At 33.9% G+C, this 14876-nt stretch overlaps 1 protein-coding gene across 1 annotated transcript; it reads right to left on the bottom strand.

Annotated features, from left to right (window-relative positions):
• Window positions 1-1249: 1249 nt before the first annotated feature.
• LOC132628263 (AT-hook motif nuclear-localized protein 27) lies at window positions 1250-5476 on the bottom strand. The gene is made up of 2 exons (XM_060344044.1): window positions 3977-5476; window positions 1250-2044 (listed from the first exon to the last, which is right to left on the bottom strand). The coding sequence occupies exons 1-2, from the start codon at window positions 4586-4588 to the stop codon at window positions 1859-1861; spliced, it is 798 nt and encodes a 265-aa protein (XP_060200027.1). The 5' UTR covers window positions 4589-5476; the 3' UTR covers window positions 1250-1858.
• Between the last annotated feature and the right edge of the window lie 9400 nt (window positions 5477-14876).

Below are 14876 nucleotides of genomic sequence, written 5' to 3'. Positions count from 1 at the left end.
CTCTCTCTCTCTCAATAATATCAAAGGTAGACAAGGTTTCGTTTCTTTTTTGTTTTCCCTCGGTATTCTATTCAAAGGTCCGCGGTTCAATACTATGGGACTATCCACACATGGAATATCGGAATGAATATACTCCCTCCGTCTTATGCAATGTAAAGTTTATTAAATTATCCCTATGTAATAAAAATAAATTATTTTCTCCTCTTAAGTAGAGCATGCACAAGTAGTAATTCTTTTGACATTGAAAATCCAACATACCAAATTAGTACTATGTGGCTTGTCCAATTATCATTTAGATGTTACTTTAACTTGTCCTTTTTTATTTAAGGGTAAAATTGAAAAAAACTAATCAATTTATGTCTTGATTTCTTAAGGTGATACTTATTATGGGACAAAATATTTTAGCTAAGGTAACACTTATTATGGGACGGGGGAGTACTAAACAAGGAATCCCATAACTATAGTATAAAACTACTTGTCTCCCAATTCATATACCGATACCCTTTTCATCGCACATATTGGAATATTTGATATGATTTCACGATGTTATTATTCCATGTAACTTTTGTAAACTTCAAAACACCAAACGTATATGCATTTCTTTAAATATAACTTCATTATACAAAAAGGATGCTCAAAACTTTTAGACCTGGAATTTAATGGTAAACTAATTAACACGATACGAAGCTCCAAAATTACTTTTAACACTACATACTTATTCATGATGAAATGGAAGCTACTATTTCTGTAGCTCACCGTGCAATTCTCTATGCTTGTGTCATAATAAGTAGATGATACACGCATGCAGTCATTGAATCCTCGATGCCAGTTTGACGAGTCTTCTTTACTTGATTTCTTTGTGAACTCAATAATGATCTCAGTTTGAGTAATTCAGTTTCTCAAACATATCAGAGAACTCTCATTAATATCACAAGAGTAGATCTACTCTTATGCTCGCCAGCCCTTAGCTCCCACTTACAATACGATATTACGATACATATCATAATTCACCTATCCATGCCTAAAATCAATCATACAAAACTTAACCAACGTAACCTCTACAATCACACTCGCATATTGATCATTCTTCAAAAGTTTTACTTATTGTTTGGTGTTTACTGTATCTCAGTTAAACCGAGACCAAAAGGTACCCAACATAATAGCTAACTTATTGCCATTATAAATGTAATGGTGCACATACCAAACTCTAGTGACAAAGGAAAAGGGAGGAGGCAATAAACACCACATATGACCAAGATTTTCTTCAAGTAAAAAGAGGTGTGATCTCACATATGATAAATGTCAGTTTTGAAACACAATATGTAAAAGAAGTATAGCTCAGGCCAAAACAAGAGATCAATATCAGATCGAAACTCTCAAAGCCCTAGTCAATCTTGTACTAGTAATTTGCACCATCGTGTACTTACCTAGTACTAAGATTACAGCAAAATGATCTAATAATAAACGAAGTGATAATAGAATGGCACAAGATTAGACAGCCAAGATGAGATCGTTACGTGTGATAGTACTTGTACAAACACTATGTACATGAAATGCAAGCTAGCTCCTCACCTTTGGAATATGCTCTCAGGTTCTAATAGAAAGTTACCGCCCTTGTATTGCAAATTTCTTCCTTCTCATGTCCTCAATTTCTCCAAGGTAATTATAATTGCTCTTGCTATTGATGCTTCACGGTTAGTGGAATTGAACAAAATCTACTGTTTGTGAACCACAACTGGCTATGCAATTCAACACCTTCCTACTTCGCGCACCAGCAATACCATCTACTCTCCAACCATTTTGAGATAATCATATGAAAGTTAAGTATTTATTAACACTCGTGAAAATCATCTGGATACTAAAAGGGGGGTCTTTCACTTGCAGTATTGCCACCCCATCCAAGCAACTCAGCTGAGAATGAGTAATTACTATGTGGTGCATTCCCAAAAGCCATACTTCCACTACCTTCGCCTGTTCCAACAGGATGCCCAGTACCTTCTCCACCACCCGTTACACCTGATGACTGTGAGGCAGCAGGCTGTACCTATTGAAATTCAAACTAGGACTCTTTGGTAAAATATTATAAGGCACAAAGAGAATATTGAAAAAGAAGGAAAAACAGTAAGCACACTAATCATTTCGAAAGCTCCCCTCTTACATAACAACATTATAAGAGGCGTTGGGGGAAGGATACTTATGAAGTCACAGCTATTGAATATTTTTACACGCATTTTGAATTTATTGAAAGCATCAAAATGCATGTTGAGAATAATAACCCACAAAAATGATGTTCACAGTAAATAAGAATAACAAGAGAGCAGGACACCGAAACTTTTAACATGGAGGATATAATATTGAAGATGAGCAATATATCTATGACTGCTAGTGGCGGAGCCAGGATTTTCATTAGGGGGTTTCAAATATAAAAAAAGTAATCATAAGAAGAGGCTGAAGGGGGTTCAACATTTATTATGTATACATAAAAAATAATTTTAACCATGTATAAATAGTGTTTTTTCCGCCGAAGGGGGTTCGGACCGTCGGCCCTATGTGGTTCCGCCCCTGATGACTGCCTGTAAACTGCTCTCAACTCTCTATTACTTGCACTTATCTGCGTTGGAGTCATAAATGAGAGAATTGAGCTCATATTTGTAGGAGCCAGGATTTTCATTAGGGGGTTTCAAATATAAAAAAAGTAAAGAAGAGGTTAAAGGGGGTTCAACATTTATTATGTATACATAAAAAATAATTTTAACCATGTATAAATAGTGTTTTTTCCGCCGAAGGGGGTTCGAACCGTCGGCCCTATGTGGTTCCGCCCCTGATGACTGCCTGTAAACTGCTCTCAACTCTCTATTACTTGCACTTATCCGCGTTGGAGTCATAAATGAGAGAATTGAGCTCATATTTATAGGAGAACTTGCCAACAACAAAAACCAATCAAATTGGACTTGAAAGTATGTCGCACCATGAAATAGTTATGATATTATCTTCTTCTTTTTCTTGTTACTGGACAAGTTCTTCCAAAACATGTGTTACATGTTGAGAAAATATTATATCTCAAAAAGTATAATGGTCATTCTTTAATATCTCTAATGTCTACAATTAATTTTGGTCAAAAGTGACTGTTGCCCAATGTATTTGCTAATTCAATTTGATCAAATTAAGTGTCTTAATGGCCAATTGTCTTTATGGTTTTTTTACTACCCTTAAATTTTTGGACGTTGTCATATGATTATTATGTTAGACATAATCTCTGTACTACTGCTACTACAATATATATATATATATATATATATATATATATATATATATATATATATATATATATATATATCATGTTGGATATAGAAATATTGAGAGACATATACAAAAATATATTTTTCTTATAGATTGTAGTGTGCTTGCTGGCTTTTACTTTGTGAAATCTTTGTTAGATTCTGGCTCCTAATTTTGTACTAGAAGAGCTTGTTGAATCCTGGAAATACACCTATACTGGGTGAAATATCCTTAAGGACAGTATCTTAATTGACATGCCTCAAGCTTTCAAAAATTTCTTCTTGCAAGGTTCGTAACCAAGTATTTTCCGTAAGATTTCCAACATTACGCCCAAAAACATGTTGTAGCATTATCTCTCTATCTTGTTGTTATGGACAAGTTCCCACAATGCACCTAGATAGTACTAGAAGATATATCTAGATAACATTAAATCCATGCAGCTAGATATCTTAAAAGTCACATGAATAACCCCAAACATGGCCTAATAACTAGAAGAGTAACTTCAATTATTAGGTCACCTAAAAGATACTCATACTCATCTATAATAAGTGAAATTAGTTACTCACTAGTATATGAAAAATAAGGTATACAACATATTAAATTATCAGTAATAAAAATTACTGTACTTAAAGAGTGTCAGAATGTATATGTTAGATCCTAATTAATTACAACATTCAGATTACATAACCAGAAATACCTGTGTAGGAGCGGCACTTGCACCAACAGCACCAGCAGTAGCTCCCTCCTCTTCCTCCAAGGGAAGCCGTTCAAATACAGCATTAGCAAACGACGCAGCCATTAACACAACCGGACCTGATGCCATCAAAGGGCCAACAACTGAGCCTCCAACAACCTGACCTTGTCCGCCTGACAAAAATATAGATATCCCACTCGAGCCTGGCGGTGCGGGGGGAGGAAGCACTGTCCCAGAGAGCGAAAGAATCTCAAAACGTCCGTGAAGAGTAACCACACTTCCATCAGGGGAAGCAGGCTGACGTATGTTGACGTTAGAAACTGTGCCGCTACCACTTAGAATGCAAACACCTCTTCCCCTTCGCCTAGCGTAACTGGACACACTTTCCATGATATCTGCATCTGTGGAGACTTCAAGCACGTGAGATCGGAGTGCGTTAGGTGTATCTCTCGTCACGATTATTGGAGGCTTCGGCTTGTTTTTAGATCCAGCTGGACGGCCACGTGGCCGGCGGTTTGAAGTTCCCGGAGCTCCGCCGGAACTTGCACCCGCATCACTGTCAGATGCCTCTTTTGATTCACCACGGCTTAATCCCAAACTATAATTAAAATCCATATACTAATAATCCTATAATATATATATATATATGGAACTAAAGAAATACTATCTCGAAGTTGTTTTCCCTAGACAGTGTAACCACAGAAATGGCACTAAAAATACTTGTACATTGACTATCTGTGAGCTATTGACTATGGATGAATCGTCATCAATATTGTCATAAATCAATCCACATATGGATGCTGATCGGATCCAGTAAGTTGCAGATAGTACTCCAGCATTTGTGCAGATTTACTTAATCTTGGGTCGATTCAAAAACCTGCAAATAGTTATACCGATCGGAAAAAACAACCTTTCAAGACTTAGTCTCGCTAATTCTGCTTCATATATATGAAAAAAGCATTAACGAGGAGGGACCCAATCAGCAGCACCAGTGCTTGATCTTAATAAATAGAAAATTAGACCACGGGTCTGATAGCTCACAACTGTAGAAGCTGCCTAAAACATCCAATCAGGATTTACAAAAAAAAAAAAAAAAAAAGCACCACTAGGAGTACTGCTCTTTTGCCGTTTAAAACTTGCCAATTTAAAGGGGTAAAAATAACTCTAGTACTGGTGCTAAATGTGGAAGAAAACAAACAAAAGGGCAAGTTGCAAAAGAAAAACGCAGGAGCAGCAAAGACAAAGGAGAAGACAGTTGCTGCAGGCAAATAGGGCAAGTGGGGGTATATTGGAATTGGATCTGCTGCCTCTTTTTGAATAATATCATAATACAGACCAGCTGAGAGTATTTATTATTTCCCCAACATGAGAGCTTTGTAGAAAGCATCTTCTCCATTACGACTAACTTTCTTCTTTTTTGTTTTTCATTTTCCCAGTGTCTTATTTATTCCTAATCGTTTTTCATTAATTTTTCCTTACACTTTCTTTTGCGTATTCGTGTGTATCTCGACTAGTAAGAGGCACTAGTATTAATATTAATCTTAAACTTTTTCATTTTATTTTTAATGATTGGTTTTATAGTCATAAAAATATCATAAATGTATAGCCATAATCTTTTTCTCCTTAACATTTACTATTGCTTAGTCTAATGCTTTCATATAAAATGAACTAGGAAGTATGTGGTGTCATACTTTTCATTCTAAAGTTTGTTAATTTATACACTGCCAAGGGAGAATTTATATTATTTTAGTAGTCGTAGTAATATATAATTTTATCTGGCATCTATTTTTTGATGTTATAAAATGATTAAACGTGTTCCTGTGAATAAGTTTAAATATTCTCCTTAGTTATTACTTATGTCGTTTGAAATTGTCTTTTCAACGGGTTAGTCTTTTTTAATTAATTAAACTATGCCACCTAATATTTCCACAAAGGAGAGACGCTGTCAAATCCTCTTCCGTCAATCGATAGAGAACGACTTGGTTCATATATATTCTTTTTAGTAGAGGACAATATAACAAGACAATTCATGTGTTTCTCATACTCGCTCAATTCTGGCTTTTATGTGTTCCTTTTCACCAGTCAATCTTACCATTTACTTTGTTAAAATAACAATTACCCCAATAGTCAATCCCCATTTTAATCACGGATGTGTTAGCTAAATGGATAATCAATTGCTATACACTTGTTTGGCTAAGTTGTTCAGAAAGGACTGTTTGCTAAATATAGGACCGTATTGTGCATTTATTGTTTCAGAAGTTTTCTAATAGTACTCTTGAAAGAATTTAATAAGTAATAACTAGAGGCGGAGTCAGGATTCGAAGCTTGTGGATTCGGGGTTCTAATTCTTTAAAGTTACTGGGTTCTTAATTAATAATTTGTACATATTTGACAAAAATTTTAATACAAATATATGATTCGGACAAAAGCTACTGGGTTCGGCCGAACCCCCATCCGAAGGGCTGGCTCCGCCCCTGGTAATAACCACTCCATCCCACTATCAATGAAAATACAGGATAATAGTTTATTCACTTAAAGATAAAGATAAGGCAAGCGTAGCCGAACGTCTTGATTTGTATTTTCTACCATATATAGGCGATTATTAGCTATCACGAAATAGAAGTCTTTATGGAACTAGATATTTTTTATCACTATATATATGTAGGTGTATCTTTTTTTTTTTTTTCCTCCCTTTTTTTAGAAGCATTACTTTATATGTACGTGTCATTTTAGGTGAAACATATTTTGATCTTCAATCCTTTTGGGATGTCTAACTAGGTTAATCAGTGGTGGGGTCTGGGTGAAGGGTTATATTCTCTCTCTTGTCCCCACACTCAAAGTAGCCTCTCGTGTTGTGCCACCATGCATTGCAAATAGAGAAGTTGCAGAAGATGGGGTGGACACGTATGCACCAGAAGCCATGTGCGGTCAAAGGGTCTAACAAAGCAAGCAGGAAGGCGACCGTATGACGTGGTATCAGCTATCAGACCACGTGGACTCTGTCGGCACATCGGAACTTGGTCTATACTCGATAGTATACACCGCACCGTTTTATAGAAAAAAAAAGAATACTAGTTTCAAGGGGAAAAAGTGAGCAAAACAGCTTAGCTTAATTATCTGTGTGTTGGAAAATTTCTTGAATTGTAGATGAGTGCAAGTTATATAATTACAGTATTAACAAAGATACTGAAGCAGTTAGAGGGTTTTGACACTGCGTCAGTGTAACTGAACCCCTAACACATTCGTACAAAAACACAAGAAAATGGTTTCATATTTAAATTGCAAATGCACCAAGAATGATCTTCAAAGAAAGCTAGATTATATATGTCTCCATCTTTGTAATGGAGTTATCTTTTATAGTAGTAACTGAATGGACATGCATTGTGTATTCTTCACTTAATGAAGAAAAAGATTTAACCTAAGTACTCATCAGAAAAAGGAAATACGCCTTAATTCTCTTTCAAGCATTTAATTTTTAATTTGACTATTAGAAATTAAGTACAATGGTTGAATGGAAGACGGCGGCTATCTCAAACGGCTTGTCCAAAAAAATAAGCAAACGTGTAGTGTTAAAAGGCAACCAAATGTCCTGGACGAAAATGAATGGATAGGGGTTTCTCTTACATCTCCCAAATAAGGAAAGGAATATAGACCCTATGTATGAGAAAAAAAAGTTATTGAGGGGTGTAGGGTGGGGTCCTAAATGTGACATGAAATGGGAATGATTCATGCATGTACTAGAAGATATATACAATTGTCATGAAGGTGGGGCAGCATCCATATTTAGCTGTCAATGTTGAATATTCTTATACCCCTACGTACGCATACCTATCTTCAATCACAAACAAACACGGCCACTCCAGATGCATATGCCGGTTCACACTTAATAAAGCATATGGCACTCTTTACAAGTGATGACGGGGTTGGGGCATCACCCCAACGGCCAATAATCGTAATTAGCCAGAGAAGACATTCATATACTTGTTGAAGTGCGACCATCGTAAGTGTCGGTAAGACTCAAACCTAATTAAAGCGTAAATATTTCATCTAAGGATTTAAACTATTACATAAAATCCACTTCTAATTTGCTTAATTATATCTTCAGCTTAACATTCATCTCAATTGTCACTATTTTAAAACATGTACCGGGTCTCTCATGGTTTGTAAACGAACTTGAGACCTCGACAACGTCACTATGTGACTATTTATTGGCTTGGTAGTAAGGTTCTCAAATTATCAAAAACTTTAAATGTGTTTGGACCGTTCGAGTTGAAGTGAGAGAAATATTTAACGTCAAAATTGTATTTGGAACTTCAACTAAAAAGAAAAAGAACGACATCTGTATAAATGAAAAATGGAAGTTGGAGATATATAGCAATTTTCACAAAATAGGCCTACAAACAATTGTTAATATTTCACGTGAAGTTCAAATGATATTTCACGACCAAATTACATGTTCTTTATCTCCTCAAACAAATATACGGTTTATCTATTGTTTTTCAGAAGAACAAGGATAATGATAAAGAATAAGCCACAAGTTGCAAGTACATATTAATGCACCGGAAGACAACAGGTAGTACTCTTTTAATAAATATATACTAATTTAATAACAATATCGCTTAGGATGTTTGGTATCCACTTTAGTTTATTTTAAACAAAAGTTGGAGTACGATCTGTTTATGTCTAGTGCCTCATGTTGATTGAAAAACTGACAGATACTTTGAGTTCCAAACCAATCACGAAAAGTCCAGACCTACCATTCCTTTGTTTTTCACTTGGATATGTACGTTTATTCCTAAAAATAAACTAATATCACTAACGCAAAAGGTTCAAAAATACCCCTGAACTATTGAAAAAGGCTTATAAATACCCTCATTCCACCTTTTGGTCTAAAAATACCCTTCCATCCACCTTTTAGGTCTAAAAATACCCTTAAGGTTTGTTTTTGGCTCAAATATACCCCTCAAACTAACAAGTTAAAATTAACTCTTTTAAAAAGCCAAATGACAATTTGTAATTGGTCAATAATAAAATTCCGTAATTTAAAAAAAATCCAAATTTTAAAAAAAAAAATTGCCAATAATAAATTTCCAGTAATTTAAAATTCCAAATTTAAAAAAAAAAATTGCCAATAATAAAATTCCGTAATTTACATATTTTTTTTTTTAAATTGTGTGGAAACTTAAAAATTAAAAACTAAAAAATTTAAAAATATGAACGAAACTGTTTTTTTTTTTTTTGCATTTCGTGAATTAATCAACGAAATATGTTTTTTTTTTTGCATTTCGTGAATAAAAAAACGAAATAGGAAATTATAATTTTTTTTTGCATTTCGTGTATTAAAAAACGAAATAAGATAAAAAAAAATTATTTTCGTTCATATAAAACGAAATTGGAAAATTGGACAAAATATATTTTCCAATTTTGTTTTTATATGAACAAAATTAATTTTTTTATCCTATTTCATTTTTCAATACACGAAATGCAAAAAAAAATTATAATTTCCTATTTCGTTTTTTTATTCACGAAATGCAAAAAAAAAAAAACATATTTCGTTGATTAATTCACGAAATGCAAAAAAAAAATCAGTTTTGTTCATATTTTTTAATTTTTAAATTAAATAATATATGTTTCCAATCACAAAATGCCATTTGGCTTTTTAAAAGAGTTAACTTTAACTTTGTTAGTTTGAGGGGTATATTTGAGCCAAAAACAAACCTTAAGGGTATTTTTAGACCAAAAGGTGGAAGGAGGGTATTTATGAGCCTTTTTCAATAGTTCAGGGGTATTTTTGGACCTTTTCCGTATCACTAATAAGGAATGTACAATATAATATATATACTTGGCCTTCACCAACTGTATAATATGGCGCCAATCAAAACCATCCACAACAAGCTCCCAACCAATACAAAATAAACTGATCATAATTGTACATCCTTCACCAAGTATAATAGCTACGTATCAGAGTCTGCCAAAACCATCTTTCACTCAATATATATACTCCCTCCGTCCAGATCTGTATAAGATAAACCAAACCGTATATATTTAGGTGGCGTTAAATTGAGTTAAATTATTACAGTACTTGATATCGGACGATGTTTTTTCTTTTGGGACTGATTAGAAAAATATCACTTATACCTTAAAATTAATTACGTTGAGGTGTGTATTACTCAAACTCTTTTTAAGTAGGAAGGAAGCCGCTTATATACCTTAAAAATAATAGTAAAAAAAATCTTCAACACCAAAATGAGAGCATAATATAGGGATCAGAAAGCACTAATAGAGGCGTGAAGTATTCCATAGATGGTGGAAGTCTATCCACGATTTTCTACTTAATTAGTTCCGGTGACTAGAAAAGCATAAAGGGTATTACATGCTATAATTAAACATTAACATACAATGACTTTATTTTACCAAAAAGGTGAACACATATGAACTATATATATATATATATATATATATATATATTCTAGATCAACCAAATAAATCCTTATTTTTGGGCATAAATAAAAGGGAATAGGGTCAAATATACCCCTCTACTTTAGTTTATTGACTAACTTTGTCATCTGTTAGCCAAAATAGCCAAATATACACCTCTGTTAGCCAAAGTATACAAATATAACCTTGAATGGATAGAAATCCCCAAATCAGCCTAAATTATCTATTTAACTAAAATTACCCATACCCCAAAGTTAGACCAGACTCGACCCGACCTAAAAAATAATTTTCCCCCACCCTAATATACCCAAAAAAAAATATACAGAAATTAACTTATAAAACTGCAAAGATACTCGATTAATCTCCTATTATAAGACAAATAATTTCTTCTAGCGTTTCTTCTTAAGATAATACTATGCAAATTTATGCTTAGAAACTAAGAAAAACAAGTAAAGCTAAAATTAAAAAAACACCTAACACCAGTAGTAATAACCACAAACATACTCAATTAATCACACTATCACTCGATAATATTTTCTTCTTCTTAACATCGCAAATTTATGCTAAAACATTAGAATACACACACACTTGCAAATTAATAAAAGCTACATAAATTTCATTTTTACAAATATATATATATATATATATTCTACAAAAATGAAACGATGATTAAAACTGATAAATTATCTACAACTGAAAAACATTCAACGTAATGATGAAATTAGCTTCGACAAAGTAAATAGTTTTTGTTTTTTTTAGTTTAAAAAAAAAAATATATATACGCTACAAATTTGTGCTTAGAAATTAAGAAAAATAAGTAAAAGTAAAACTAAATAACTCATAACACCACAATAATATTCTTCTTCTTAATTAACATAACAAATATTGCTTAAATTTAAGAAAGCACGATCACTTGCAAAAAAATCTACAAAAATTAATTTATTTTTTTAGGGTGGGGGAAAATCATTTTTTTGGTCGGATCGGGTCTAACTTATGGGCCATGGATATTTTTAGTTAAATGGGTAATTTTGACTGATTTGGGGATTTCCATCCATTCAAAGATTTATGTCTATACTTTGACTAACGAAGGAGTATATTTGATTACTTTGACTAACGGAGGACAAAATTAGCTAATAAACTAAAATAGAATATATATTTAACCCTTTTCCCTAAATAAAATATATTATCCACTACAGTTTGCATCCTTTAACAAGTTTGTATATTGTGACATTGTTGGGAACTAACGATATGACAGCAATATTTAGGAATTGGGAGGTGACGTCAGCTAAGAAGAATAGAATTACTTACTTCCCTTAAACGCCTGTATCCAAGACGTAATGATGTCCCGTTTGTAGTTGGGCTGAATATAAAATTGAAAAAAGGATAAAGCAATTGCACTTAGTTTAATAGTATCGCAGACGTTCGAGGCTCCTGTGTATTTTAACTTTTTGTATTTGTTTCTTTCGGCTAGTTTTCTCAAATATTTGTTCCTCTCGTTTAACCTTTTTTTCCAGCATAGTATCCTTTAAATTCTTTCCTTAAGCCTGTTTTAGAGCCTGTTTGGATGGACTTATGCCTTTAAGTTGAAAACAGCTTATAAGTAAAAAAAAAATAAGTTAGGGTAGTCTAACTTATTTTTTTTGGCTTATAAGTTGTTTTCAGCTTATAAGCTGCTTTAGATAAGCTAAGTCAAATGGACTCAATTATTTTTTTGAGCTTATTTTAAGTACAAAATGACTTTAAGCTGGTCAGCCAAACACTCAAAAAAGCTAAAATCAACTTATAAGCCAATCCAAACGGGCTCTTAGGCCATATTTCCATTGACATAATACTACTAGTTTTTACACCAGCTTTATTAAAGGACAACCAATTGAAACAGACGACAATATTAGGCAAGCAATCAACTATTTCTCAGCCATAAATCAGTTTGAAGTAGAATGTATGAATACTCTATGGTTATCCAGCCCTATTCAAGTATATTTCATTCTCTGTCTTTTGAAATGTAAAAGGTTCGATCGATCTCACACAATCACTTTAATGCAAACTAGTTCGCACTGTCTATATAGATCATTTACTTCCACACGGCTTTGCTAAACTCGCATTGATTCAAGAAACTATACATATTTTTAAAGACAATTTTGCTTCATGTGACGTCTTTAGATCCAATGATCCATCTGATTTTGTCACTTCAATCATCACATCTGATCTATCGATATAATTAAATGTTTACAGCAAAACATAACTAAACCATTTCAAACACGATTATCCTAGCTTTGGGACAGTTTGTGGGAATTAGTATATTCAAACAATGCTCGTCTCTTTTTATTTTTCCTTATGATAGTTGCACAAGCTATTAGATGCACAAAAGGTCAAAAGTCAGACATGCTAGTCTACTCATTCACTCACCTAACTGGATCAAAATTCAAAAAGATTGAGAAAAATCCAAAATAGAAAACACAACCCCCGACAAAAGTAAACAAGGATATTATCTGTTTCTTCACCCTTTTTTTCTCAAGGTTGTTCACCTTACTTGTGGTTAGGTAATTCCAGATGTCTAATCATTTTCTCTTAGTTTCCTTGAAAACTGACCATTCTGGCAAAACCAGGTAGTAATCGTCTACTTTTGGAACTTCTTGGCCAACAACGGCTTCATAGAAAAGGTGAAAGAAGATATTACATATGGAGATATTAATAGAACAAACTAAACGAACATGTATTAAGCTGAAAAGGTAAAGCATCTATTACCCTAAGAGTTTCCAATCTAGTCACTAATCAGAAGCAGCATTAAACTCAAGCAGTGAAACACGAAAATATAACAAATAAAACTCGGAACAAAAAGAGCACGAAATTCCAATCTCCATAAACAAAAGGTCCATTTTCCCTGTACAACAACAACATACCCAGTGTAATCCCACAGGTGAGGTCTAGGCAGGTTAGTGTACGCGGACCTTACCTCTACCTTTGTGCTGTTTCCGATAGACCCTCGACTCAAGTAAAATAGGAACAATCATTAGGATAGCAAGAAAACTACAGCAGAAGAGACAGCAAGTGGTAATAGAATACTAAGAAGTTCTATTATAGTTCCCAAGAAAGTACTTTTGTCCGAATTGGAGAATTGGACCAGATAGAACTTCCAAATGAAGTTCTAGCAGAGGCTTAATCATTAAAATACTAATCCAACATATCATCAAAAAGTAAGTCTCATATATTCAATACTAGAGAAAGATAATTGGGTTAAGAGAAAACAAGGAAACCCCAACAGCAGATGTTAAAGATTGAGAGGGGGTCTAAAGGAAATTATGACCGAAAATCTAGCACATTGATTCGGCTCAAAGACAATGAATCCAAAGCGTCACCAGCATAAACACAAGAAGTTAGCACGTTCAGCTATCATTGGCCTCAGATATCTACTGCAACATTGCAGAGGAGTTTCCAACAAGAATGGCCAACAATTTCATATCAGCAAAGTGCAGGACCAGCATTCAGCAAGGATGGCCTGTCCATTATATATCTGTTGCTGTCTATCAGTGATAAGCCTGACTACACATGTGAAGCAAGCAACTCAGATTTTCATTACCAGTTAAAGTTTTTTTCTTTTCAAGTATACAGGCCCTTGCTCACTGTTGAGTATAGATCTCAAAAATCAATAACAGCTTTTTGTCAAGAATCAATCCCAGATTTTGTCATAAGTGGAAAATTCTGGACAAGCTTTTGGTGAAGCAACTACATCTCAGAAAGATTGTAAAATCCTGTTCTATATTAAGAAAGACACACAACTACACAAAATTCATAAGCAACTCTATTCCAGCAAAGAGGGTAAACTCCTGCTCTATATTAAGAAAGACACACGACTACCCAAAATTCATATTTTACCGGAAGGAGTCATTATGTAGAACCTGGAACAACACCTCGTCAGTATCACAGTCAATATGCATGGTTAACCGGTTGAGATCAGATAAAATTATGCAAAAATATAATGATGTCGAGGAAACAATTAGTAGCATTCATACGCAGTCCTTTCGTCTACATTGCACATCTTCCTATTTCTTGATTTGTCTAGAACAGTGTGACTACGACGTCGTTTCGACTATTTCGTCAATCATATTTGATTTATTGCGAACCGCAAAGCTACTGGACTCAGTAGGCATAGACGAACCTGTAGCTCTCTTTTCAGCCAAGTCTAGCTCCTTCAGTATCTAAGGAGTACTTGTCGCTCTCTCCATTCCTTTTACTTGGGGAGTCTGAGACATTCCTTTTTCACCATGGCTTCCTCATCTTCTTTTTCTGATATTTTAAATGCCAACGGATATGGTTGCAGTATCTTTTATGTAACTTATATCCCTCCATCCCAATTTATATAGCACATATTTATAGCCATGCAAATGTCTATGGCTAGTTTTAGACCACAAGTTTCACAAGTCTTTATATTTTTTAAATTCAGTGCCAAGTCAAACAGTGTCACGTA

This window comes from Lycium barbarum, chromosome 2 (assembly GCF_019175385.1).
Source record: "Lycium barbarum isolate Lr01 chromosome 2, ASM1917538v2, whole genome shotgun sequence".
Taxonomy (NCBI): Eukaryota; Viridiplantae; Streptophyta; class Magnoliopsida; order Solanales; family Solanaceae; genus Lycium; species Lycium barbarum.
Note: the sequence above shows the minus strand (reverse complement) of the source record. Positions and strands in the feature narration are given on the sequence as shown.